This window comes from Dermacentor albipictus, chromosome 6, assembly GCF_038994185.2.
Source record: "Dermacentor albipictus isolate Rhodes 1998 colony chromosome 6, USDA_Dalb.pri_finalv2, whole genome shotgun sequence".
Lineage (NCBI taxonomy): Eukaryota > Metazoa > Arthropoda > Arachnida > Ixodida > Ixodidae > Dermacentor > Dermacentor albipictus.
The window spans coordinates 23,771,004-23,797,196 of record NC_091826.1 but is presented as its reverse complement, the minus strand read 5'-3'; the positions used below and the strand labels follow the sequence as shown (position 1 = coordinate 23,797,196).

The 26,193-nt window shown below is 46.0% G+C and overlaps 1 protein-coding gene across 1 annotated transcript; it reads right to left on the bottom strand.

The window, feature by feature from the left end:
• Nucleotides 1-14,618: 14,618 nt before the first annotated feature.
• LOC139060894 (uncharacterized) lies at nt 14,619-25,523 on the bottom strand. The gene is made up of 3 exons (XM_070540168.1): nt 25,271-25,523; nt 19,739-19,925; nt 14,619-14,709 (listed from the first exon to the last, which is right to left on the bottom strand). The coding sequence occupies exons 1-3, from the start codon at nt 25,403-25,405 to the stop codon at nt 14,639-14,641; spliced, it is 393 nt and encodes a 130-aa protein (XP_070396269.1). The 5' UTR covers nt 25,406-25,523; the 3' UTR covers nt 14,619-14,638.
• Nucleotides 25,524-26,193: the final 670 nt, after the last annotated feature.

Sequence of the window (26,193 nt, the reverse complement as noted above, 5' to 3'; positions counted from 1 at the left end):
GCGTCCTGCATGCGCAGTTTCTGAGACACTATCTTCTGCTCTGTCTGCTGCGTACCACCCTCGACGATGTAACAGACTTACCACGTCTTTGTGTTTTACAGACGATGACTGTCAGTGCGAAGGTAAGTGCATTCGTTTCTGGAACGTGGCAAAATGCTACGCGCACCGCATCAGGCAGAAGCTAAAAAGAACAATAAAAGAAAAGAAGCGACAGAACCCATCTCACGAAGAATGTCGCCGGTAATACGCCTTAGCATCGAATCAACATACCGACACAACGCAATTCCTGCAGACGAAAGTAATTATGCCTGAGGCGCGTACTGCAGCAGTACTCCTCTTTCGCACTTCTCTAAGACTCGGCGCCAGCAGGCGCTGCTGCTGCGAAGCCTGCACGGAGCCTGCACGGATGGATGTTATGAGCGTCCCCTTTGGAACGGGGCGGCGTGTTGCGCCACCAAGCTCTTGCTATTATACTGCCTAATGTCCAACCTAGGTTAAACGAAAAAAATAAAATAAGAACCCACGATGAATTCCCATGACCAAACTTACGGAACCCCTATTGTGAACTTCGTATTTGCACGCCTCCGTTTCTTTTTTTAACGCGATAGCGTTAAGGAGCTCGTGTCGCAGAAAAGCCGGTGTCGTCGGCGTCGGTGTCGGCGTTTGCGGCGTTGACCGTGAGCGAGAAATCACGGCAGGCGCTTCATAAATAAAAAGCAACTTCCAAGATTGGCCCGGTGGGAATCGAACCAGGGTCTCCGGAGTGTGAGACGGAGACGCTACCACTCAGCCACGAGTTCGATGCTTCCAAGCGGTGCAAACGCGCCTCTAGTGAATGCGGTGTTGCCTTCGAAACGAGCCGTGGAAAGTTATACTGCGGTGTATATCGGTAATTATGAACATGTAACGTACAGAAGTCACAATTACACAAGTTGCGAAGTGCGTTTCCGCTGCATTTCTTCTGCGCTTTCCGCACACGCAGAGCCATCTTGCGGCAAACACAGAAGACCCCCTCCTCTCAATGTACGGCGCTGCCCCGACAGGAGGCGTGCCGCGCGCGCATTGGGACCGCTGCCAGGCGCGTCGCGGGACCCCCTCTCCCCTGACGACGCTTCGCCGTGCTCCCGGTCTTTTCTTTAGATTACTATCTATCTCTCTGCCCGTGCCGATCGCGACGTTTGGCTGGCGTAGATCGTTTCCCCTCCGAGACACCGAGTTCTTTGGTTCGTTCCGTTAGCTCAGGCGCACGTTTTGTTGCCGCGCCGAACGCTGCGTTGCTCGACGCTCACCGCGTGATAGGTGGGCGCTAAGTCCGATGCGGGGCGCATCGTAAGTGATCGCTGTGCCGTAGCGCATTGTCTTACACCCCTTGGCGGGTCGACGGGAACGCTGTCGCGTCCCACTCTTGAAGGCGAAGCTTAAGCGTCCTCCAATTTTTTTGTCGTTTCCCTACTTTTCTTCCACCAATCTTCATATCGCCTCTTACTAATCTCTAGTGCGGACATGTTTACTTCCCCCTGCTCCCGCTGAACCCAAGGGCTTCAAGGAGGCCAGTGGTGCCTAAATCGGCCGCTGGGCCTATATTATATATATAATATAATATTATATTAGAATGTCTTCACATTCTAATATAATATACTCCATCGTTTCCCTAGCTTTACCGCAGCAAGCACATGCTTCTTCTTCCTTATATCTCGCTTTATAGGTGCGTATTCTAAGGCACACTGATCTCGCTTCGAAAAGTAACGAGCTTCCCGTTGAGTTATCATAAACTGATTTTTTCCAGATTTAGTTTTTTCCACTTAAGTTGTTACTCATGGCAGGTTTCTTTTCCATTAACGCCACCCATGAGATCATTTCAGCCTCCCTGACATTCCGCTTGACGTACTTTGTTGCTGTGTTGCTCATCAAAAAGGTTCCTGGAAGACCAGCTCATACCGACTGAAACGAATCCGGTGGCTAAAGTTGGCATCAAAGAGGTTCATTGAAGATCAGCAAGAACCGAGTGGAACATACCCTCTGGTCTATGTCGGCCTCATAGTTATTCGAGCAGCTGTGCCTTACCCAGTCCGGAATCTACACTGCAGTGACCAATATCGGCTGAAAGAGGTTCGTTGAAGATCGGCGGAACGTAAGCACACGTTGCCACATATACACAGCGACCCAAGTTGGTCCGATGGCTCGTTTCGAACCTTGTTACCTCATCCCAGCTGCTCGATGTGTTACGCATTGCACCACTGACCACACAGTGACCCAGGAAGGCGGGAAGACAGTGACATACAAACATTCATAGACAGATACACAAATACAAACATAAATGCATAGATAGCCCCTGGAAAGAGCGTAAAGAATGCTAACGCATTAATAAATTGTAGTGAAGAAGACAGAAGCAAGTAGCACTTTTTGGCGGGAAAAGCACGTAGACGATGACACACATAAGAAAGGCCCACACCCAAGGCGTGTGTATCTCTCGTGTGTGTCGTCGTCTACGAGCCTTTCCCACCAGAATATGCCAAACCAACACGCCCAGCTTTACATCCTAACAGCTAGCACTGAAGCACTGCCAGCGACATGGGGTGCCAGCGCAGATCGTGAGCTGTTGGGGCCGAGATTGGTGTTCTGTTGATGGTGAGCTGGTTTTTTCGCTTGCCGCTTCCCGTCAATAAATCCCCTTATCAAAATAAGGTAATAATTAAGAATCATGTGACATGTCATATTTACTGCACCTCTTTCTCGGTACTCTTTCTGTGACAACACCTCTGAAGAGGGGGCGGACGTTCTCACTTTTGTTCGCCCTGGCCAGGCACTACTCTCTTTTGTATCTTGCTGCCTGTTATCACATGAAAAATTATGATAATAATGTGCATTCTAATACCCTTTGTACCATTCTGATCATTTGACAATGAAAATATGTGGCACATCATTCCTCATTGCTATAAATATATTTACTATAGCCCCTATCTTACCTGGCACACTTCGCTGAACATCCCCTTTCCCCCAACCCCAGTGTAGGGTAGCAAACCGGATGCTGTTCTGGTTGACCTCCCTGCCTTTCTTACCCTTGTTTTCTCTCTCGCTCTCTATCTCTCTTCGCTGAACAAGCCAAATAGCCGCCTCACTGCTCGCACCACACAATCACGCTTAAACCTTCGAGGAGAGGTGTTTCTCGATAACATGTCTTATACTTATGTATGAATGCGTTGAGGTTATTATATTTGAGGTCGCGAGTGTTTACTGAACTTCAAGATACACTTTCTCTAACATGTTCTTAGTATTCGCTATCCTTTCTTTCGTTTCTATGTACACGTGATTTCTCATGATGAAATGTTGCCGTGTTGGGCGCCAAATAAGCACCAAAATATTCAGCTTTGCTTTCAGACATTGTTTCATAGGAATGTTGTTCCATGCACTAATTCTAATCTACTGTATCGATCATGGTTCATGCCACCAATGCTTGGTGACCAAATTATTCTGTTATTCTTTGTGCTCTGTGACCTGTCAGTGGCAACTTTCCTGTCAAGGAGAGAGAAGTATTTTACTGATTGAAAAATCTAGAGAGGTCGGGCGGAAAATGAAGCATCTGGCCTGCTACTCTACGTAAGGGAAGGGCAAGAGCGGAAGAAAAAGAGTCACAATGGGTGATGATAATGGGAGGAACGAGGTGAAGGACACATTGCATAAATGTTATCACAAGCGTGAGTCCAGGCCCTTGTCGCCTAAGAAACGTGAAAGGGCACGGATTGTCTCTGTCGTCGGCCAACTCTGTGGCCATGCGCCTAGCAAAAGGCCACCAACGTATGTACAAACGTTGTGCGCGGAGAAAATATTAAGATAATAAGATTGAACAATCAGATGGAAATTTGATCGTGATGACAGGAAATTCGGGTCGAGGTGCCAAATAAAAATTTGAAAGGAAGGCCTAAGATTTTTAAAGAAAGTTTTGGTTTAAAGAAAGTTTTCCTTTCGTTTGGAAATGGCCGAGAGCCCGATGTGCGATTCCTGTGGGTGCGAGGAGACCATCGAACACCTATTGTGTACCTGCCCCGCTACGATGTACAACGACTCTCTCTGCAGGAAACTTTACACCGACTAGACTTACGACCTTTCACCGAGTCAAAGATACTCGGACCGTGGCCACACCCCTCACTGGCACGAAAAGCGAGTCGTGCATTACTGCAATACTTGAGGTACACCGGTTTAAGAGACCGTTTATAGTGTCCCTGTGCATAGTGTCCCTCCCACACGTACTCTGTGCTTACTCTCTCCCTTTCTTCTTCTTTCTATTCCCCTTTTCCCCACCCCCAGTGTAGGGTAGCAAACCGGATACTCTTCTGGTTGACCTCCCTGCCTTTCCTGTCTTTGCTTTCTCTCTCTCTTTGGTTGGCACTCGAAATGATACTGTGGACACGCACTCTAAACAGGAACCAAAACGTGAGCACTCCGTTGCAACATTTCGGACGCCGGCCTTGTTCCTTCAATTCGTCATCGCTCTTACCCATCAGACGGCCTTCTGTTGTTTAGCGGAGTTCGTTCAGAAGGTCACTGCGCTGCGAATTTCCGCCATGGCGGCGGACCAAACAAAGCGTCCAAAAACAGAACTTGTGGCTGCAGACAGTTGCAGTGACATGTGCGGTGGAGCGCCGGCTATTGCGCAATGGTGCTGAGTATGAGGTCGATGGCTTGGTTCCCGATAGCGGCGGAAGCGTTCCGACGGGGGCGGAACGCAATGAACGCTTGTGTACCATGCTTTGGAATCACGTCAAAGTGCCTCAGGCGGCCAAAAATTAACATGGAGTGCCCAACCACACTACGGCATCTCAAGTAGCCCGTGAGTAGCTAGTGAAGATAACGTGCGGCGATATTTTTTTTAATGCGAAAGCATTATATGTACCCCTTACACGAAAGTCCGTCGGTGTCGGCGTGACCGAAATATGGCACCAAAAATGGCCGATGGCGCCAATAGTAAAAACACGTCAAAAAATGCTCGGATTGGCTTCAAATGTTTCAGGGAGGTTTTCATAAACAAAGTAAATTAATGGCCTTGAAAAGAGAATCTGGTTAATTTCGATCTGGATGGAAGTCGAACCCGGGCTTGCAGGGTGCGGGACGAGCACGCGTTCCAGACCCCGTGACGCCTCCACGGTTCTGGACTGACTAAAAGTGTGCCTAGTGCTTGCGTCATCGCATACGTCACGCCGCAGCCATCTGGCTGATTAGAGGTGTAGCCTAGTGGGCGCGTCATTTGGCACGTGACGGCGCAGCCAATTGGGAGGAGGTGGCGCTGCGTCATGCGTGTGTAACATCAGCGCGTCCATGGCGTTCCCATGGCGCTGATGTTACACACCACGGCGTTTGGCGCTGAGCCGTGGTCCCGCATGGGTTGCAGGAAATAGCGCTAGCGTTTTCTCCTTCCTCTCAAGAACCACTTCTCTCTCAGCGCGTCCATGGAGTTCTGAGGTCTACAAACGGTATAATGCTTTCGCATTCCCGCAAGTAGGCAGTCTTAAATGTCGGCTTTTTAAAATCTGTATTGATACTGGTTCTGGTGATCATCGTGTCATATGTATATGAACGACTACTGAGAACAGCGTCATGTACTGGTACATGTGAGCAACCTGATGTTGCGTGGTTTATATATGTATACAGTAAACTCTCAGTTGTACGAACGTCAGTTTATCGAATATTTCAGAATAACCAACTTTTTAAAAATCCCCGACCATTTTCTTATGGATTCTGTGCAAAAATGTTTCGCTTCAACGAATTTTGGATCAGTCAATATTTCAGTTTAACGAACTCGCTCAGAGGATAGACTCCGCGATGTGGACAGAGCTCTGTCATCAGCTGGAGGTCGATAGCAATACTTCGTTTGAAGACTATGCACAGCGTGACAGTGCACTGATTACCTGTGCTGGACAGACGGATCTGGAGATTGTTTCCAGGGTTCGTCCTGAAGACGAAGCGTGCGACGAATAAGAGGCAAATGCCGAGCCAGTTTCAAGCCCTATAACTCTAGCTGAGGTTGCAGGGTACATTGGAAAGTTGAGAGACTTTGTGTCTCAACAGCGAGCTGTGCCAGAAGAAGTGTACAAGAACATTGACTATTTGGACAGTTTTGTTACTTCCTGTGCTTTAAAAGTACAAGTGCAGAAAAATATTACAGATTTTTTTTCGAAGTGAGAAAGGCTGCATTTTAACTGTGATGAACCTTGTACTTGTTGATATTGTAGCCAGATATAAGCTATTCTTTGTCATCTGTACATGATCATCATCATGTGGGGCTGATATGGGGTTCTTCTTCATCATCGCTTGTGGGGCTGGCTCTCGAGTGTGATCCGTGCTGTGGGCGTGATCGGTTCGCCGTATCTTCGAGTCGGAATAAACGTAGTGACAACTGCTACGTCACAATACATACAAATTGCATTTAACATTATGGGTGCCATGTGTTTTGCTCCATGAATTGCGCTTTTGACTCTGTATGCCATGTCTTATGTTGGTCTAGTGAATATTCAGTTTAGTGAACTTTCAGTTAAGTGAACTATTTCCTTCGGTCCCTTGAAGTTCACTCAAGTGAGAGTTCACTGTATCTCGCTCAGCAGCTCCAGCTCCACGAAATTTGAAATTCAAGTTTTAAAGCCCCTCAATCTCCCAAAGTAGCGCCATTCACTTCTCTCCTCCTCCGCTCGGCGCGGCCTCGACGGTGGCGCCGCCGGCAGTGGGCCTGCCGTAGCAGACGACGGCTAACACGCTACGGGAGGAAATCCGCGGAAAAGTTCGTTCGAGTCCTGCGGAGCAGTTTTTTCAATCTAGATCTTGCTTTGTCAGTCGGTAACTGGCCTTAAGAATGTCGTGTCGGATTTGCGGAAGAAATAGAGAAAAGCACCATTATTCAAGGCGTATTTAATGCGTAAAGCGCTCGCACGTTGAAAGTTCGTGTTGCTGAAACACGACACAAGCACGCGGTGTGCTCAGACACGCGAGTAATTACCAGAGTTTCAGGTTTTGACAGCGGGAAAGTATGTGCACGTGGTTTCGTAGGTTAATTTACGTACCTGCAGGATGCTTTTGTTCGGCCGGCGCGTGAGAGATTCCGACTGTCTGCGGTCAGCAATGCCTGGCAGCAGGGCCGTTTCTGTTCCGCGCCTTTTACAGATGTACGTAGCTCATGCACAGGTTGTGGTGGCCATGAGCAACGTTTTCACACATAGGCGGTATAGATAATTTTAACAACTTACCAGCATATGAAATCGTTATTTATTTATTACAGTGCAAATGGTTAGAATTTGATAGAAAAGAAAGAAGGAACTTGATGGGACAACTGGAAAGAGGTTCAGAAAATAATTATCCCCCTCCCTCATTGGCACCAGCAACACTTTTGTTGAAGTGCTAATTTTATCTCTGTATACTACGTGCGTCTGTATTCTTTTGCGTTGTAAGTTTTCACAAGGAAGCAGTGTTGCGTTAACTGGAACAGTCAAGGCACACAAGACAGAAGAAAAGTTGATTCTTGGGTTTTACATCCCAACACCACGATCTCATAAGGCACGCCATAATGGGGGCTCTGGATTAATTTTTTTTGCAGCTGGGGTTCTTTAACGCACCCCCAATGCACTGGACACGGGCCCGTTTTGACACGGGCGTCAAAAGAAGAGGTTGGAGGAGCCGTGTCACTTAACAAAGCCGCGCGTTCTTTGCCACTTGCTCGAAGTCAGCCCGCCCGATCTTGTGAATCCACACTTTTCTTCGTTTTGCGTTGCGCCCGGCGGATGGTAAAACAAAAAGCTTTTTGCCGTCACTGGGTCTGTTGTGGCAACCGTAGGCGCAGCAGCACGGCATCGCAATTAAGCACTCGGCCCTAACACATTGTATAAAACTACCGCGCTCCTTCAAACCGCCTGCCGTACTTCGTCGCGGAGGCCCAAAAATGGGGGTCGCAGGCCCAAGATTGGGGGTCGCAGCGCGCTGGAAAGAAAAGATATACAAAAGCGCGGCGCCTGCTCTGCGCCGGAAAGAATAAAATATACAAAAGCGCGGGGCCCGCTTTCACGTGACACAGATTGGCCAATGGGGGAGCGGAGGAGGCTGGGGCGACAGGAGGAGTGGAGGAGGAAGCGCCTGGGTGAGCGGGGTGGCGGAAAGATCTAAGAATGGCGCTACTTTTGGAAAATTGAGGGGCTTTATCAAGTTTGACGCGCTCGCGCCACCTTTCGCCTGTCTGCGAAGGCATGGGATTGCATCGTCTCTGAGAATCTCTAGGCGGCGCCCTTTGTCAGGGCTGTTATTTTCACCGCGGGGAATGTTTGATCTTGCGTAACGTACCGTGCAACGTGTTACCGGTGGGTCCAACGACGACGGCTCGCACAAGGAGCAGTTTACGAGATTAAGGTTGATCTCTCTGATCTGAGTTACACTCTTGCCTGAAAATTTGCGATTCTACGTCTTGCCGTGGCACTGCTATGGTTGTTCCTTGTAGTGAATTGTTCTGTAGTTAAGCAGGGCAGCGTTAAAGAAGTTTAACTTGACAGGGTGCTCCAATTCAGCTACTCCAATTCACTTAAACAACAATAATAATAATAATAATAATAATAATAATAATAATAATAATAATAATATAATAAATTTATTATCAAATCTGCAAGTATAAGTACAGAAATCGGTTTCGCCTAAGCCATCACAGTGGCTTGTCACGCGAAACCCGGCAGTCAATAACAAGACTCATCCAGAAACTGAGTTTTCTTTCTTCTGCCAGAAAAACAAAACAAAAAGATATTGAAAACTAAGGTAGCGAGTGATAAAGTACAAGGCAAAAAAAAAAGAAGAGAATCACGAAAAAACAACAACAAAGAAAAAGAGAAGCGAAGAAACGACCAGAGCGAAAACATGTTTCAACAATGACAGGAGAAATAAAACTACGACGCCTATAATCATTCTGTGTACAATGCTCTTAAAGTTTTGCGAATGTCGCGTACAGACTTACAGGAAGAAATTTCAGAAGGCAGTGCATTGAATATATCTGGAACATAAAAGGCTCGAGTATATCTGCCAAATCTGGTTCGTGTGTGAGGAACTGAAAAAGCAGGTGCACGCCGTAAAGGACGGCAAGGCACAGTGGGGATTTTAAATGTATCCGACCAGAAGTGTTTCAATACCACTGTTTGAACAAACAGTGAGCGCATATTCGGCATTTTTAGCATCTGAAAAAGGTTCATCCCTTGTGGTCTGTGTACGTCATAAGTAACACTTTTTAACATACATTTTAGCAACCTATTTACACGGTGATGCCAGGTACTAGAACAATGTACAAATGTTGTAATACCATATCTGAGCACACTGTAGGCTAACGAGTGGACCAAAAGTTTCCTAACAGACAAGGGTAAAAACACTTTGATGCGGTACAGTAAACAGACGATTTTACGAAGTTTGGCACATATGTAAGACAAGTGAGTAGAAAAAAGAAGACTAGAATCAAACCATATGCCCAAATACTTCACAGAGTCCGAAAATTTTATTGGAGGGCAGGAACAATTAATACATCGAGAGCTGTGCAGATAAAGTGAAGAAGAAAGTGAAACACGTTTCAGAGGGCTATGGAAGCAAACCAACTTTGATTTAGAATGATTAATGTCAATTACATTTGCACCAAAATAATCCATTAATTTCCCGACGTCGTTTTGAAGAATTGAGAATGCTGTATGTCACCATACAATAATAATAATAATAATAATAATAATAATAATAATAATAATAATAATAATAATAATAATAATAATAATAATAATAATAATAATATTTTGCTAAGAAAATGACCAAAGAGAAAGAATTCTCACGATAAAAGGACATTTTAGTACGGGCAAACACAAACGCACACAAGAAAGAGAAAAATAGAAAGAAAGGAATAGGCCGAACATCAGGAGCGAAGGGGACACTGTAAGATCGCCTCTAGTATTTCGAGCACATGTGCGTAGTTATAAGAAAGCCTTTCACTACACTGAAAACGGTCCTTTCAGAACACACTACTGAGTGGTCCAGGTCCAAGTATAGAAACCTCTAGAGTGGCAAGTTCCATTCTCTATGAGTGAAAAGCTTTAAGCTGGAACCAACGTTTTCAGTGTTGCCACATATACTGATTTATGAGTAGGTCTACTCGTGTCCTTCAAATATTAGTGACGAAGTGATCAAGCTTTGGAATCCACTGATTTTTGGCGTCTTGACAAAAGAACGACAATCACGAAATTTGCTAATTCTAAAGAAAATCCCACTTATTTATTACTTTCTAGGAAATTTGCGAGTCTTTCAATACATCACGGTTTAGCGCGAGAATCTTTTACTGCGCACAAACAACCTGCGATATGAACCTCTCTTGTGATTTCTGGACTTAATAGTTAAAACACACTGAACACTTCAGCATTGAGGTACCAGATGTCTTGTCCGAAACACACCGAACGCTTCGGACTTCATGTATCAGATCTCATCTGGCCCAAAACACAGCGAACACATCGGACGTGAGGCACCAGATCTCATGCAGTTCAAACACGCTTACCACTCCAAACGTGCGGTACCAGATGGTATTTAAGATGCGCTGTGCCCCGTTTAGGTTGTTCAAATCACTCACTGCAGCGAGAAATCTGTAGGTAATTGTTTTGTGTTACCACCGAAGAAGACGGTGCATTGCACAACTAACAAAAAGCTGAATCCATGCCGGCAAAAACTTCGCAGAAGATGCCTTTTTGCCATCATCAAGAATCTGCTGAATTCAACTAATTATTCAAGCAAAAAATACTACTGCAGTGAAAAATATTATCGCTACTTGGAGAAGCAGAAGCGCGCCGCTCATGCAAGAAGAAGGTAACGGTTGAGGGCGATTGTGATGGCTTTGCGCATTTGAATTATAACGAACATAAAAGAACAAATATTTATGACTCGTGACAACACTGAGTTTAACAACAAGGATATGATTCCGTCAGGGCAACAAGTGTTTCATTTGGCAGCATTTATGTAATACCTTGCTCTCCGCGCCGCCGAGTACTAGGAGCCTAAGCAGGTATGAAAGGGTACAATGAAAGGGAACTGGAAGTGTTCAAAAAATGATCAGTTATTATACTGTATATTGGAACTATACGTGTTGCACTTTCTTCTTACAGATGTAAAAAAAAGGTTAAAAAAATGTTTTATGTCGACAGACATTGTCATTCTGGTGGACTTGACTTTGTACAAAGCCGGAAGTAAGAAGGGTTAGACCTTGAAAAGGGCAATAATGAGTTGCTGAAGAAAATTAGAAAAACCGAGATGTTTCAGAAGATGCCTATCAAAATGTACCTACAGAAAAAAAAGCAGTGAGTACAAATATAAGTCAAGTCGAAAACTTAGAGAAATAAAAAAGACATAGACTATACATAAATGTTGACTAGGGAAAAAGAAATTAAATTCAATGTACCATCATAATAAATTGTGGGAGAGATATTAGTAAAATCCTCTCTCTCGAGAAAAAAAAAAGAGAGAATGTCACCAGTACAACAATTACATCGCGCAACCCGATTTCAAACTATAATGCGCGTTGCACAACTTCTCTGGAAGAGACATGACTGCATTTTTCTGAGTATGGAGTGATTTAGGTTAGAACGAGGGTTCTGCGTTTTCGGAGTTTATGTTTGGACATACTCGGAGGGTGTTTTTCGGTGGTAATATTTTTAAAAGGAATTCGAAGTTGTTTCGGCGGGTTTGAATTTAACATACTATTACATATCCCAAAGTCGGAGTTTTTTGGATTTTGTTTATCTGTTCTCAAATTCAGGCGTCTGTTGTTTAACACAGGAAGGCACTGTTAATACAAAAAATATTTGTTCGGCAACTGGCACCAGAATCATGATCGCTGGTTACAACTGGTTGTAATGTATATATATATATATATATATATATATATATATATATATATATATATATATATAGGAAGAAGACGACGAACCTTACGGAAGCAAGCGTTGACTTCCAACAGGTTCGTTGTCATTTTCCTGCGCGCGCGCGCGCGCGCACACACACACACACACACACACACACACACACACACACACACACACACACGCGCGCGCGCGCACACAGGCCAGTCTGGAGCATGCATGCACCAGAACACCACCTACTCAACAATTTCTAATCGCCTTTCCGCTTTCTCTTCCACCTTTTGCCTCCCTTACTCCCAGACTAGTGTAGCAAACCAGGCGTTCGTCTGGTTGACTTCCCTGCCTTTCCTCTCTTTGCTATGTCTCTCTCTTTTCTCTTTCACATCGTAAGCCCGATGCTGCGAAATGTCTGCTGCAAGTCGCGGGATGTCATCATCATCTGTCACAACTAGGCCGAACAGTGACATGTAGGCTTCGAATGTTCCGGGGGAAATCGGTCCTTATACGTTGGGGTTTATAATTTGCACCCAGCACCAGAATGAAACGCTCTTATACTGCAGTACATGGGCAACGTTCTCTTGGACAGTACGGTTCCACTTCTCATACACTGTGTGGCAGAACTTGCTAGAAAGAAAAGGCCAACTGCGTCAGATCGCTTTTCCTGTTCAAAGATGTCAAGCATGCGGTCAAGTTCTTCAGCGAAGTTCGTTATCGGCTCATCTCTCCACTGCTCAGAGAAAGAGAGAGAGAGAGAGCATTCAGGCACACAGCAAGCACTGGGTGGACTCGGTGGACTGCGCTGTGCCCGGAAAAGTCCGGGAGACGCCTGCATGTGTTTGTTCATAGCGTTTTCTTACAAAGTGGAATGCGCGTGTAGCATCATTGAGTGGGAGACTGTAGCCCGGCGAGTAGCACACTGGTCTGCGTGCCCTTTCTTCATTCATGTTTACTTGCGATAAAGTAACATTTTATTAGCGAGGAAACTTGTTTCGATTATGTTTTTTGTATCTCCAGCCAAGTTTTGTTGCACTTTGGCGTGTGGCTTTTTTTTTCTTTCTGAAGATGTCACAAATTGCGGAGTTCGCGGTGAAATGCATTGGCAAGTCCGAGGAAGAAAAGCCACCCACGAGTATTTCGAGGCTACGTGCTCCGAAAAAAAATTGGAGTTTTTCGGATAAATCCTAATTGAGGACAAATTTTCGGCGAGTGCTTTTCGAAGTTTCCTTTTATTTATCTGAAAATGTGGAACCTTAGTTGCGATGAACGCATAATATCGCGTAATGGCGAGTGCAGAAATAAACTAAGAAGAAGATTCTTGCACTAAAATTAATATGGTTTATTACATTTTATATTTCGTAGACTTCCATTTATTCATTCTGAACAAAAAAAAACATTTAGGAAAGAAAGCAGGTGGCTGGATGATACAACTTTTTGCTATACAGTAAATTTACGATGTCAGGTTAGCCTAAAATGACAAACCAAAAGGTCATTCAAAGCCAAAGGGCAGAAGTTTAGATCAATTCATACACCTAACGTTATTTACAAGTTGTGTGACGGGCTGTACTGTAGGCATGCGCAGACATTATAGCAGCTAATTGTTCCTTACGTTCGGCGGATACCTAAGTGCTAACATACTCCGCCCAAAAGGAAAATGAAACCGCACCCCATCCCGCCCCTGTACCTCAACTCTGAAAAAATGGTCCCCGAGAAACTCCGATTTTGAAATATCTTCGCCTCTGCTCTGACTTCACGGAAAGGAACCACTGTGATTGACTAACGCACCTCTACGAGTTTCCCAAGTTGTACATCGAGGTATGCATTTGTCTATGCATTCCTAGGTTGTCACCTACAATAACATTCCTGTTACTAAGCTCCACGTTTTATCTGACGGCTGCGTTATCACGTTCCTCTGTTTACGATACCTCGGGTGTTACGTGCCAAAGCCAGAATGTTATTACGAGGCATGCCACAGTGCAGGACTCGGTATCAATTTTCACCACTGGGCTACTTTTTAACACGCACCTAAATCTAAGTACACTGACATTTTTCCATTACACCCCATTCGAGATGAGGCCGCCGTGGGCGGGATCCGAACCTGCGACCTCGTGCTGAGCAGCGCACCGCAATGGCCGCTAGGCCACGTTCATGTGTACTCTCCCATCACATTACACATCTGATTGCTGAATGCAAGCTCCCTCCATAAAGTCCTTAACTCTTAGATGTTCATGTACTGCGGCGCCTGCCTGCATGCTGGCAGGGTCACTAGTGTCACACTATATACGTGGCAATGAGCAAAACGTGAACAAGGTGAATGCAGGAGCCAACGTTTCGAAAAGTGCACTTGTCTTCTTCAAGGCTTGAAGGTCTTCTTATTCAAGGCCCTGAAGAAGACAAGTCCACTTGTCGAAACATTGGCTCCAGCATTCACCTTGTTCACGTTTTGCTCATCGTCTTGAATTTCCATCTCCCGCATTCTTTTCTCTATATACGTGGCAGTGTCACACTACGTTCTTTCTACCAACTGCACCTGTTGCAAAGAAGGCTGCTGAATTCGTTGTTCGATTCTCGCGGTACCCTTCGGTATGAGCTCGTATCGCGCCAATTCCGCAACAAAGCCAGCCACCTATTGTAATTCTGGGCCCAATGTGTAGTGATCAGGGTGCACGCGTTTTTGGCTGCGCTAGTTATTTGTTTTTTTATGACAGCGCCGACGTATGCGGACACGGGAACAAGCTCGGCAAACTTTATTACGGTGCGGCGCCGGGCCACCAGTTCTTCGGCAGGCACAACTTCAGGGACCGAGTTCCGCGACACCGCACTGCAATGGAACATCAAAACAGAACACTTGAACAAACGCGGCCAAGATGTCGTGAATGCCGATGCAATGGCCTAACTGTAACTCGATCAGCAGCTAAGTGAAGTACAAGAGTAACCTTGACAGACTTCGTACTCCCTCCTACGAAAGTGAAGTTCAACGCTTACAAAACAGAACACTTGAACAAACGTGACCAAGATGTCACGAATGCCGATGCAATGGCCTAACTGTAACTCGATCAGCAGGTAAGTGAAGTACAAGATTAACCTTGACAGACTTCGTACTCCCTCCTCCGAGAGTGACGTTCTACGCTTACAAAACAGAACACTTGAACAAACGTGGCCAAGATGTCACGAATGCCGATGCAATGGCCTAACTGTAACTCGATCAGCAGCTAAGTGAAGTACAAGAGTAACCTTGACAGACTTCGTACTCCCTCCTCCGAGAGTGACGCTCAACGCTTACGAGTCCATGAATGTTCTCACAAATGAAGTCAGGTGCGGTTCTCGGGGGACAAAAATCGCCACGCACTTGACTTATTTAGCAGAATCACAGCCTATGTTTTCACGAAGCTGTTTCTTTTGAGCAGTTGAATTGAATTAGTCCTCTTTTCTTTTTACTTCGAGTGCCTGCGATTAAACCTCACACTTCAAAATTTTGCTCCCATTTGAACCATAACATAGCTCCCGTTTCATAGATATTTATATTCTTTATATTACACCTCGTTTTCCCTGGACATCAAGAAAACTTGCGCATGAATGTTGTATAACAGTCTCCAGTAGTCAGTAGATAATTTACCTTAGAAAACATAACTAACGAATACATGTTAATTTTGTTTGTAAATTAAGCATAATATGCCTCATCTTCAACAAATGCTGGTATCGCGCTGAGGTATTCTCTCAGAACAATGGCCAAACACTCAACGTGGTCTGCCAAGCACGCGTACAAAGCACTAGAGCACATGTACACAAATCAGCTACGGCAATGACTGCAGTTGTACAATATACCTTGAACGTTACCGGCAAATGACGTATAACATAGCCTTTATTTCCAGAAGTCTAAATTTGGTGCCAGATTTGGTTATACAGATAACAGCTATGCATATAATGCTTCCTTGCACTTGAATGTATATTTTACGATATAAGCCGTGACAACAGCGTACGACTTTTACATTTTACAAGCCGACCAATCATAACATGCATTCATTTCAACTAAATTTGAACTATGTGCCAGATATAGTTCTCCCAGGCCAGCAGGCAAACCTTCTATGTGGCTCATTACATAATTAATTAATTAATTATGGGGTTTTACGTGCCAAAACCACTTGCTGATTATGAGGCACGCCGTAGTGGGGGACTCCGGAAATTTCGACCATCTGGGGTTCTTTAACGTGCACCTAAATCTAAGTACACGGGTGTTTTCGCATTTCGCCCCCATCGAAATGCAGCCGCCGTGGCCGGGATTCGATCCCGCGACCTCGTGCTCAGCAGCCAAACACCATAGCCACTTAGCAACCAGGCTCATTACATATAATGACACTTATAACGCTCTGCCAATGTGCTGCAAATGACAATACCTTCCAAACTTCTGCGCGTCACCTATCGTCTGCCCCCCATTTTCACCAAATATGCATTAAGTGCCACGGTCAGTTCGATGAGGACACCGGTGAAGACTACGCGATTACTATTACGCGTGGAAATATGGGATAACAAGTACTCAGTATAATTACCTGCGAAAATTGTAATTAGTCCAGAAACGTCAAACTTTAGCGGCATATTATTGCTAACATGACTCCACCCCTTTCCACCAAATGTGAACTTCGGTACCACATTCAGTTCTGCCAAGACGTTGGGTAGCATCGTGTATACCACCCGTGTAAAGCTTTCGAGCATTTAAATCAGTAATGTTTGCAAATGCTGAGATTAACTCTCGCTCGAAAATTTGCCCGCACATCACCAACTATTATCGCCGAATGTAAACTCCCTGCCACGTGTAGTTCTTTGACGACGCCAAGCAAACTTTCTATGCGGGTTGTCATAAAACACGCTCATAATGCTCTGCAACGCTTGCATAAGTAATTTCCGATAAAAGCCAGTAACTCATTGCTTGCATATTTTAAACATTCGTCGTACACTCAACGATAGCCTGCCCTGTCAAGTTTCTGTCATTGCATAGTACGTTACGAAGCATTGTTTATTAAAAGCCCATTTGGTGCATTAGGAACTGTCAAGCAGTGTCTTCGCATGCACGGGACTTTTCGGACGGTGTGAATGACTGCTGTATAACCTGTAAAGTATGGCTACTTAATCGATGTAGCCTGCTCCGCTACGCAATTTCTCGTGATTTATGTCTGTACTGTGACCGCAGGAATAAAAATTTACTGTACTTTTGCTCCAATTATGTGTACCGCAGGGGTGAAAGATTTACTGTATTTTTGCTCCAATTGTATGTTTATTGGGCGCATTTGAGGCTTTGAAATATCCGAAAAAGTATTCGAACAATATTCGCGTTTACGAATAGTGACTATTCAATTCGAAGACCAAGTCGAATAGGACATTATTCGATTCCTTATCCGAAAGGTTAGGATCTTCGCACACTTCTAGAAGCAACCTTTTCGAAAGAGACAGGCGCATTGAGCATTTGATAAGGTCGACTAACTGCCATCACTGCCGTGCTAACCTGGTTCCAAGAAACAGTGAAAGTCCTGTGTTCGCAATAATATTTTCAGAGTCCCTTGTAACATCTCCAGCATCGAGGCGTGAAATGGAACCAAAATGAAATTAAAACATATTTTCTTGTAATTGCCACATTATGCAAAAGAAAAAAAAACGTTTGTGCAGCACATTTGCACCATCACGACACCAACGCGAGAAATTGCAGCATCGAAAGCCATGTTGTTACGCCACGCATTTACGGAAAATCTCCTGTGCCTTCATTTTCAGGCAATGGTAATGGTTCTACTATGATTTCCTCGTCTTTATTTTCTTATAACATGTCACGCCATTTTCGCTGTGCATCTCAAGTCGAAGCTGCGCTGTTGCGTTTCTTCGAATGTTGCGCACTCTGGTTCTCCACGACATATAGTATATAGCATATGTAACTCAACATATTTAGGTTGTCCCCTAACTTAATGTTGTGGGGTTTCGACCGCTCTCAGCGGTTGTGCGCGTGTTCTTCTGTTTCTTTCTGTTTCCCTTTTCTCTCCTACCGGGGTGTGCGAAGGCAGGTCCTGTCCGAAGGATGGGCTGTCTCGTCTCTTCTAGGGCCATATGTGTATCGTGCGGTGCCGCAGGCAAGACATGACCAGAGGCTCCAAGCAAGGGGAGCGGAAAGCGTCCCCGTTTATTCAGCAGCCGTGTATGTATACACTAAACGGGAGAGGGTGTGTTCCCTCACCACCATGCGTCATGTGCGATACCGATATCGGTCACATCACACGTGCCGTAGATGCGAAGCCAGTGCTGCGCCAGATACGATACAATATGCTTCCAGGGCCGCCTGACTCTGGAAGCATATGGAACCCTTGAAGATGGAGCCACCCCACCCCATCAGGCGCTTAACACGCTCCATTTCGTTATGGATCAATAAAGTTGTTTCTCTTTCTCTCTCTCTTTGCTGCACTCTTCTTTGTCTTTTATGCGAAGCATACTAGCCGCACAACCACGCTCTTCCTTGCTGCGCCGCGCGCGGCCGCGTAGCTACCACATGACGTCATAACAGCTGCAAAAGCGGAGGCTCAACTCGTACGCTCGCTTGCGGCCGCGTAGCTACATAGCCGGGTCTCAGCTCGTGCGCTCGCCTGCGGTCGCACAGATGGTACTGCGGCCTAACTCCCGCAAACTTACAAGAGAATAGACGCACATATGAGACGTTCAGCAATGAACAATGGCTCATACCCTCAATGGTGGCTGCCTGGCCGCGCCCAAGGGCTGAACTGAGTGATTGCAATATGCAACGCATAATAAAGGAATAAGCAGAGTAACGCATGAGTTGTTTCTTCGTCTAGCCGAACCAAATATAGCCAAGCAACAGCAGTTCACCAGGCTAAACAGTGGTTCAACAACTAAAACAAAGGCTAGTATGCTTCATTTCCTGGGCTTAACCTTAGCTAAGCCACAGCCATTTTTCTGTCGCAGAACGCCGTTAGCGGACATGGGCGACCATTAGGCCACGTTTTGTGTAGCAATTAGATTTAGATTCGGCCGTGTTGTTTAAGCTTGCGTCTGTGTCGAACCGCCAGCTTAATAAATGTTGACCTGTTCGTTCCGGAGAGCGTCGCCTGGGGTCTCCCTCGCTGCGAGCGCGGTCTCCCCTTCACCCCTAGCTGGGACCGGTGGGGTGCGTCGGCACACGGGCCGGGCCGGAAACGGCGCGGCGCCCTGTATATATGCGTGGTGGCTCGGAGCGCACGAACCCCCGGTGCACGTCCGACACGCGCACTCGGAGCTTGCGCACCGTGAGCATAGCGCGAGACCACAACGTGAAGTTGAGGTATACCGAAAAACGATTCCAGTAAGCTTGGCACGACTCATCGTCGTCACGGAGTTATGATCTCATAGTGGCCGAGTCGACTCCTTCTGTCAACTTCGTAACGTGAAAAGGGCAACGAAAGAGAAATAATAATTGATTCATTCATTCAGTGTGAAGAACCATTGTATTCCCATTGCGTTGCGCATTTTTCTTTATGTATGTTATTGTCGCTGTACCTCTTTTGTTTATTGCGCAGTACTAATATGGATGTATTGGTTTTGTATATGTTTGCACATGCTGCGTATAATTGTCACTTTGGTATTGCCACGAATATAACATACAAGATAATTTTGTGTAAGCTTTTGACCTTTTATACTCGCTTTGACTTGATAGTAATTTTCCCTTCTGGCTTGATTTATTTGTTTCTGCTTCAATTTTGATGTGCTGGGCCAGTTGTGAATGCTTGCTTGTACGTTACGGTTTTGTAGAAACGTAAATAAACATATATGTAAAAGAAACGTCCCTTCATTCAGTGCTATAGCCAGGTCTAAATGTCACTTACAATAGCTGACGCAGGGACAGTGCTTGAGGTACACGCCAGCCTTAACCTCCGTCTGAGAAGTGCACCTCCGACCAACTCCGAGCATCTTCTGACAAGTGTAATCACCGTGCTTGTACTGTTTCACGCAACACCAACCGCGGCGACATTGCCGCGTGCTTTGGCAGTAGCCCCCAGGTGCCACCGATCCCTGCGTTGCGAAAAGACAATGCCAGGTAAACACCCAAAATTTCAATTCGCACGAAAGAGGCACAATCCAACACAATGAAGAGGCATGCTTCACACACCACCAGCACTCGGAAATCACCTTACCACAGCCTCCTCTAATTCTTCAGAATTCCTGCCCAGTGTCGCTGAAACCGTGTATCATTAGAGGGCGCCACTTTTCCCGTAGTTGGTCACAGTTTATGGGGCATGGTTAGGGCAACTTCAACTTCCTTTCATCAGACGCCATCACGGTGTAAGACCCCGTGGGCTGAAGCAAAGAGTGTATAACGCGGAAAGGAGGGTGTTATTCGGGTCCCTCAAGAACACAGGACTTCCTCACAGTTCTCTTCAGGACATTGTTTTCCCGCGCGGGAACCGGTTGCGTAAAAAGGAGGTCTCTCGCCTTCTGTTAAATTACCTACAGGACACGGATTTGGCTTCAACATGGTAAACTGATGAGTTACCATTTGTAATTGGGAGGTCTGTGTCTGATTATGTGATTTATTTATTTTAAGTGTCACTACGGTGGAGCAATTGCCGGCAGCAACTGCAAGGCTAATCCCACCAGTAGCCTACAACAACTCAACTCAACTCAACTCAACTGGGCACAGAGTTGGCACGGAGGGGTTGTAGCGCGCGTCGAATGTTATCAATGCGCTTTGAAGAACATGTATAAATGACAGGGAATGCGGTGATGTGCTGCTGGCTCGCACTGGCTTCCATGCATTGCAGAGGGAATTGGCAGGAATCGTAAAAATAGTGGGGATAATGGGCCTGTCCAACCGGATGTTTGGACACAACCAAAGAGCTTTGAGGTGGGAATACCAAGGGACACGTGGCACTGGAATGATGACTATAGGATTGATGGGCAGTGCATTTTTATCTATACGATTTGGCGTGTCTTCACTGACAAACCAAACTGCATCTTCTTTGATAGTTTTTTTTAGAGTCGCATGTCTTGCGCGCTGGTCCACGAAATTTATTTAGAGGGGTGGAGTGTTTTAATTTGTTAACTACTTTTGTCTGATACGCAACTTCGACTGCATAAATACGTACGGTATAGACACAAGTATTCACATCCTTAGTTCTGGATGGCGTTTAGGCAGTGTTGTGTTTAACTTTGTGTTCAACGCTACGAAAGAGGGAGGACATGGACACTGCCATGATTTCCAAAACGAAACTGCCTTTGTTCTTTTAGTCTTGCCTTGGATTGCTGCATGGCTTCTGGGTAGGCCTGGCTTAGCCCAATAGAGTATATCAACCGCTGTCTTACATGTAAAGTTGCAAAATGAGGTTTAGGAATATACAAGAAAAAAAATGACAGAATTAAATGAACGAATGTACTTAACATTAAATTTTGCGGTTTTACATGCCCAAACCACTATCTCATTATGAGACACGCTGTAGTGAGGAAACTCCGGATTAATTTCGATAAGCTGGGGTTCTTTATCATGCACTAAATACACGGCACAGGGGCGTTCTTGCATTTCGCCTCCATTAAAATGATTCAACATTACTGCGCAGTTTTAATGCTCCTTGTACACTAAGCTTAGATGGCTTCTCTTGGTTGACCGTAGGTAGTACCACCGTTGGTTGTTTCCATTACCTCTTTTGTCATCATTCCTTTTGGCACTGTTACTTGCGACAAGAACAGGAGATACTCAGCAGTCACCTTGTGTGTCCCGTACCCGCTCTGAGCGAATTTGAGAAGATAACGTGGAATGCGGTTGCATGGAGTGTCTGCGCATTTCTAATGTTGAACGGAGAAGCTATAAAGCTGGACCCCGAGACACTGGTACTCTATTCTAGCAGAGAGTCAAGCAGAAAGATTACACAGGACGCTGACAGATGGTTTTTAATCAGTGTGAAGCACGAAGTAAGTTCCGTACAAGTAAATGTTGAAGTGTTCAATTCCCCGCACAGCAGGTAAGATTTCTTTTCGACGTGGGAGTAGCGCCGCTCTGCACCGGTCAGCGTGCGGCTTGAATAGGCCACAATTTGGGTGCTGTCATCATCTCTCTGTGTCAGTATGGCGCTAAGACCTTCTGGCCCTTCGTCAGCGGTGAGATGGGTTGACTTCTTGCTGTCTGAGTAGGCCAGGGCATGGATACCGGTCAGGAATTCTTTCAGCTAGTCGACATCCACTTGTTGTAGACCATCCACTTCCACTCAACGTCTCTCCTTACGAGGTTGCAAAGAGGTGCTGTCACGTTTGCTAGGTTGGATATAAATCTGCCACAGTACGTAATCAGCTCCTCATTTCTGATGGGCTGTTTGGTAGCGACATGTACATCACTAACTGGACCTTTGTTGGGTCAGGTCTGAGCCCTTTTGCTGAGGACATTTGACCAAAGAATATAAATTCGGGTTGCGAGAAGCAAAATGTCTTTGGGTCGAGTGTTAGTCCACAAATATAAAGAGATTGCAGCACCATCATCAGACAGCCATTATGTTTCTTGCCGTACACAAGAATGTCGTCACTAATGTTGATGACTCCAGGGATGCTTGCCATAACCTGTCTCATTGCGTTTTGTAATAACTCTGCTGCGCCACTGATTCGGTGGGGATGCACCTTGACTCTTCATGTAGCACCAGTTGGCGATACCCATCACTTAGGTCAAGCTTTGAGAAGACTGATGCACCAGTCAGGCTAGCGACAAGTTCTTCTAATCTTGAAGATGCATGCCGCGCTCCTGTTATGGTTAGATTGGCACGACGCATGTCCACATATATTCGTACGACGTCTGGTCACTGGCGTTTCGGTACCACAACAAACGAAGAGACCAATGTGGTCAGGCCAGTTGCCTTCTAAATTACACCGAGTCCTTCGAGCCGTTTAAACACTTATGTGACTGCATCTCTGACGCTGAATGGGATGGGTGGGTGACGCTGAATGGGCCTTTGTGCTACTGGTGGAAAAGACTTCAATTAGATCCATAAACAAACACTTTTGGCGCTGAACCGCTTAAGATTGATTTGTTTGGCATGGCGTCATATGTTGCTCGATGATGTCCACCGTCTCTTCCGTGTCCACGATGAATTCAATGCTGAGGACATAGAGGGACAGCACCACTCTTGGGTCTTTGCCGTTGCCGCTTTGCATTGCAAAGGCCTGGTCATCAGAGTTCGAGCTTCAGCTTAGCGTCACTAATCTGTGTTCTGTACATCGGTGTTGGTTCTTTCCCTTGCAGCCTGCAGCAAAATGACCCCTTTTTCGGCATGCCTGGCAAATCTTGTTTGCTGTGGGACAGGATAATCATCCGGACTTATGGGGCCACGGTCCACCGGAATAGAAGCATTTCCCCACTGTCTCCATGGACGTGCACTGCTTTGGTTTGCGCTCCGTTGCAAGTCCTGAGTACATTTCTCGGCGCACAACTTGGTTAACTTCAGCAGTGGCTGCTGTTTGCATCTCCTGTAGCTGCCTCGATGTTGCCTCGTATGTGCGCCCCTGGGTGGACCAGGATTCGTTCCAGTGTTGCACCCGTTTGGAGTGCAAACCCACGGAGTTTTGTGACGCGGTGCCCAAAACAATTCATTTGCCCGCCAGTACGTGCCAAAGATCGTCGTTTTCTCCCTTCAGCGAGTGATGACATAGCTCCATCATTATCCAACAATTTAAGCGTTCACTGAGCCCAGCGCATGGCAATAAAAATACATTATTATTTTTAAAGTCTTATGGCAGGATAATGCGTCACATCCATGTTGTGGGAGAGAGAGAGAGACAGAGAGAGAGAGGGAGACAGAAGGGAAGTAGGAAAGGCAGGGAGGTTAACTAGACTGAGTCCAGTTTGCTACCCTACACGTGGAGAGGGGAATGGGGAGTGAAAGAAAGAGAGAAAACTTAGGTGTAGGATATCTATAGTCGGGCACTCAAGTCTGTTGCCCTCAAGTAGTGAAAAAGCGCTCGAACTGCTTTCTGGGCTAATGAACTGAGGCCAGGCTCCCAAGATCCTGACTTCCGTAAATGGCCTGTCATCCAGTATATTTAAGGCACACTGGAGAGACTCACGTTGATTATCGAAGCCAGAACAGCGGCACAGAAGGTAATTGATGGTCTCTTCACACATGCACTTAGCGCACATTGGTAAATCTGCCATTGCAATACGATAGCTGTAGGAGTTGGTGAATGCTACTCCTACCCACAGCCGACACAGCAGTGTTCCGTCACTTCGTGGAAGGTTCGCTGGTAATTAAAGTTTCGGTGATGAGTCGAGGCTGTATAAACGATACTTGGAGTTCTGTGGTGTATACCAGATAACCTAACGTGGTGGTACGAGCGAGACTGCGAAGCTCTCTTGCAGCGTCGACTCTCGATAAAGGTATAAGGAGTGTCGGTGAGTCAGCTAGGGCACGTCGTCGGGCAGCATCATCGGCGAGGTGATTACCAACGATGCCACAATGTCCCGGCAGCCACTGAAATATGATATCATGTCCTCGTTCAGAAGCGCAATGGCAGGTTTCGTTGATTTGTGACACCAGCTGTTCATAATTGCCACGTCGTAAACTTCGCAAGCTCTGGCTCGGGATGAAATCCTGGTCGCGGCGGCCGCATATAGATGGGGGCGAAATGCAAAAAAAAAAAACACCCGCGTGCCTTGCATTAGGTGCCCGTTAACGAACTCAATGTGGTATAATCCAAAGCGTAGTCCCCCATTACCGAGTGCCTCATAATCATATGACAGGTTTCGCACGTAAAATCCTAGAATTTATCTTTAACAGCGGCGGCTCAATCTCCTCCTGAGCCCGAGGCTGTGGGTTTGTTCACGCCACAGTCACCTCATTCCTATCGGGGCGTAGTTCAACACCGCTAGTGTGCTCAGATATAGGTGCTCCTCAGAAAACGAATATCGTAGGCGGTCAAAATTAATGAGTATTTGAGCTCTAAGAAAAAGTTTGCGCCCGATCAAGCTTATCTTATCCCCCAAAATAATCATCTATCTTGGGTGCCTTTCCGTTCTTCAACGCTACGCGCCCGGCACTTCCAGGTCACGAAAGGCATGCACGTTATCAGTGTGACGTAGTATTCTTGACAGGGGGGTAGCGAGTGCAAAGTTTTCAATACAGGAAACGCTAGCAGAACAAATATGGCGTCTGTCACATTCGAAATGTTGCTTTGGAGCGTCAAACCAGAAGAATCAGAATCAAATCAATTAAATGGTCTCCAGATAGCATTGAAAGATAGCTTTCTTTGACCCTCGACAGTACCTCCACAATGGGTCTATCGAAAGCAATAAAACCTGAATGGAAAGGAAGAGAAGCTTCGTTATTAGATCTTGTTGTTCTGGCGCTTTGGAAAGAGCACGACAATATGAAGAAAAATCTTACAGGCATGTAAGGCCGTCTGTCGATGGGATCGATCGGTTGCTGCTCCACAAACGCGCGCTCTTCTTCGGACAGCACAGACACAGCGACCGTCACCAGCGCAAGGCAAACAACGACTAGCAATGTTCCAACGTCCATGGTTGCTGCAACCTATTCGCAATCGGTCGTATCGTCTTAATGGCAGGCACTCTTCTAATCAAGTTCACCTTTTGCCCCGGGATGCCTCTAGCCTTGGTTTACCCTTCGCTTCTTCTCTAAAACGCGCACTAGCTGTAACAAGCCGTGCGAGAGAGAAAGAGACGAACAATCAGATCACGAACCATTCGGAAACGCCTGAAGAGGCGCACCTGGACATCACCGATGGCCTCCATATCGCCTGATTCAGACGTTATACTCATTGTTAAACCCGCAAACCGTGCTTTGAGATGCAACGTATATGTACATCACCGTCAGCGCATAAATTATTGCGCACACAAGCTACAGCTGCGACGGCGACAGTGACAGGAAAGAGCGCAGGAATTGATATCCCGCTCCTGAGGCTCAAAAGAGTCACGTGGTTTCCTGACGAGACGCCATGGCGGCGCTTCACGACTCGATTTAGACCACCCGTTCCTTCTTTGAGGCTTCTTTATGACGAATGAATGAAAAAAAAAACAGAAAAGCTTTCCGAAGTGTGCAGTCGTTCTTTCGCTCTCTCTTTTCTTTTTTTTTTCGTTTAGCTCTGTCGTCAAAGTACCGCCGTCATACCTTGTATTGAAGCCGAGGAATTTAAGCTGAGCGGCCGAACGACATGCCTACACATAGGCGTCGCCTTGGCAACCAAAGAAAAACACGAGTGCTAGCACGCATACATCGCGCATAAACGCCGATGTCCTGTCAAAACACAACTACACGAGTTTTTTTTCTTTTTTTTTATATCCCGTCGT

What these genes read in the sequence shown, in the direction of transcription:
- LOC139060894 (XM_070540168.1), bottom strand. Translation starts at nt 25,405, where the DNA reads ATGGACGTTGGAACATTGCTAGTCGTTGTTTGCCTTGCGCTGGTGACG. An exon ending in ACAGACGGCCTTACATGCCT is followed by an intron (nt 19,926 to 25,270) that starts GTAAGATTTTTC and finishes TTCGCAACGCAG; the next exon opens with GGATCGGTGGCACCTGGGGG. An exon ending in CTGTCCCTGCGTCAGCTATT is followed by an intron (nt 14,710 to 19,738) that starts GTAAGTGACATT and finishes GTTCCATTGCAG; the next exon opens with TGCGGTGTCGCGGAACTCGG.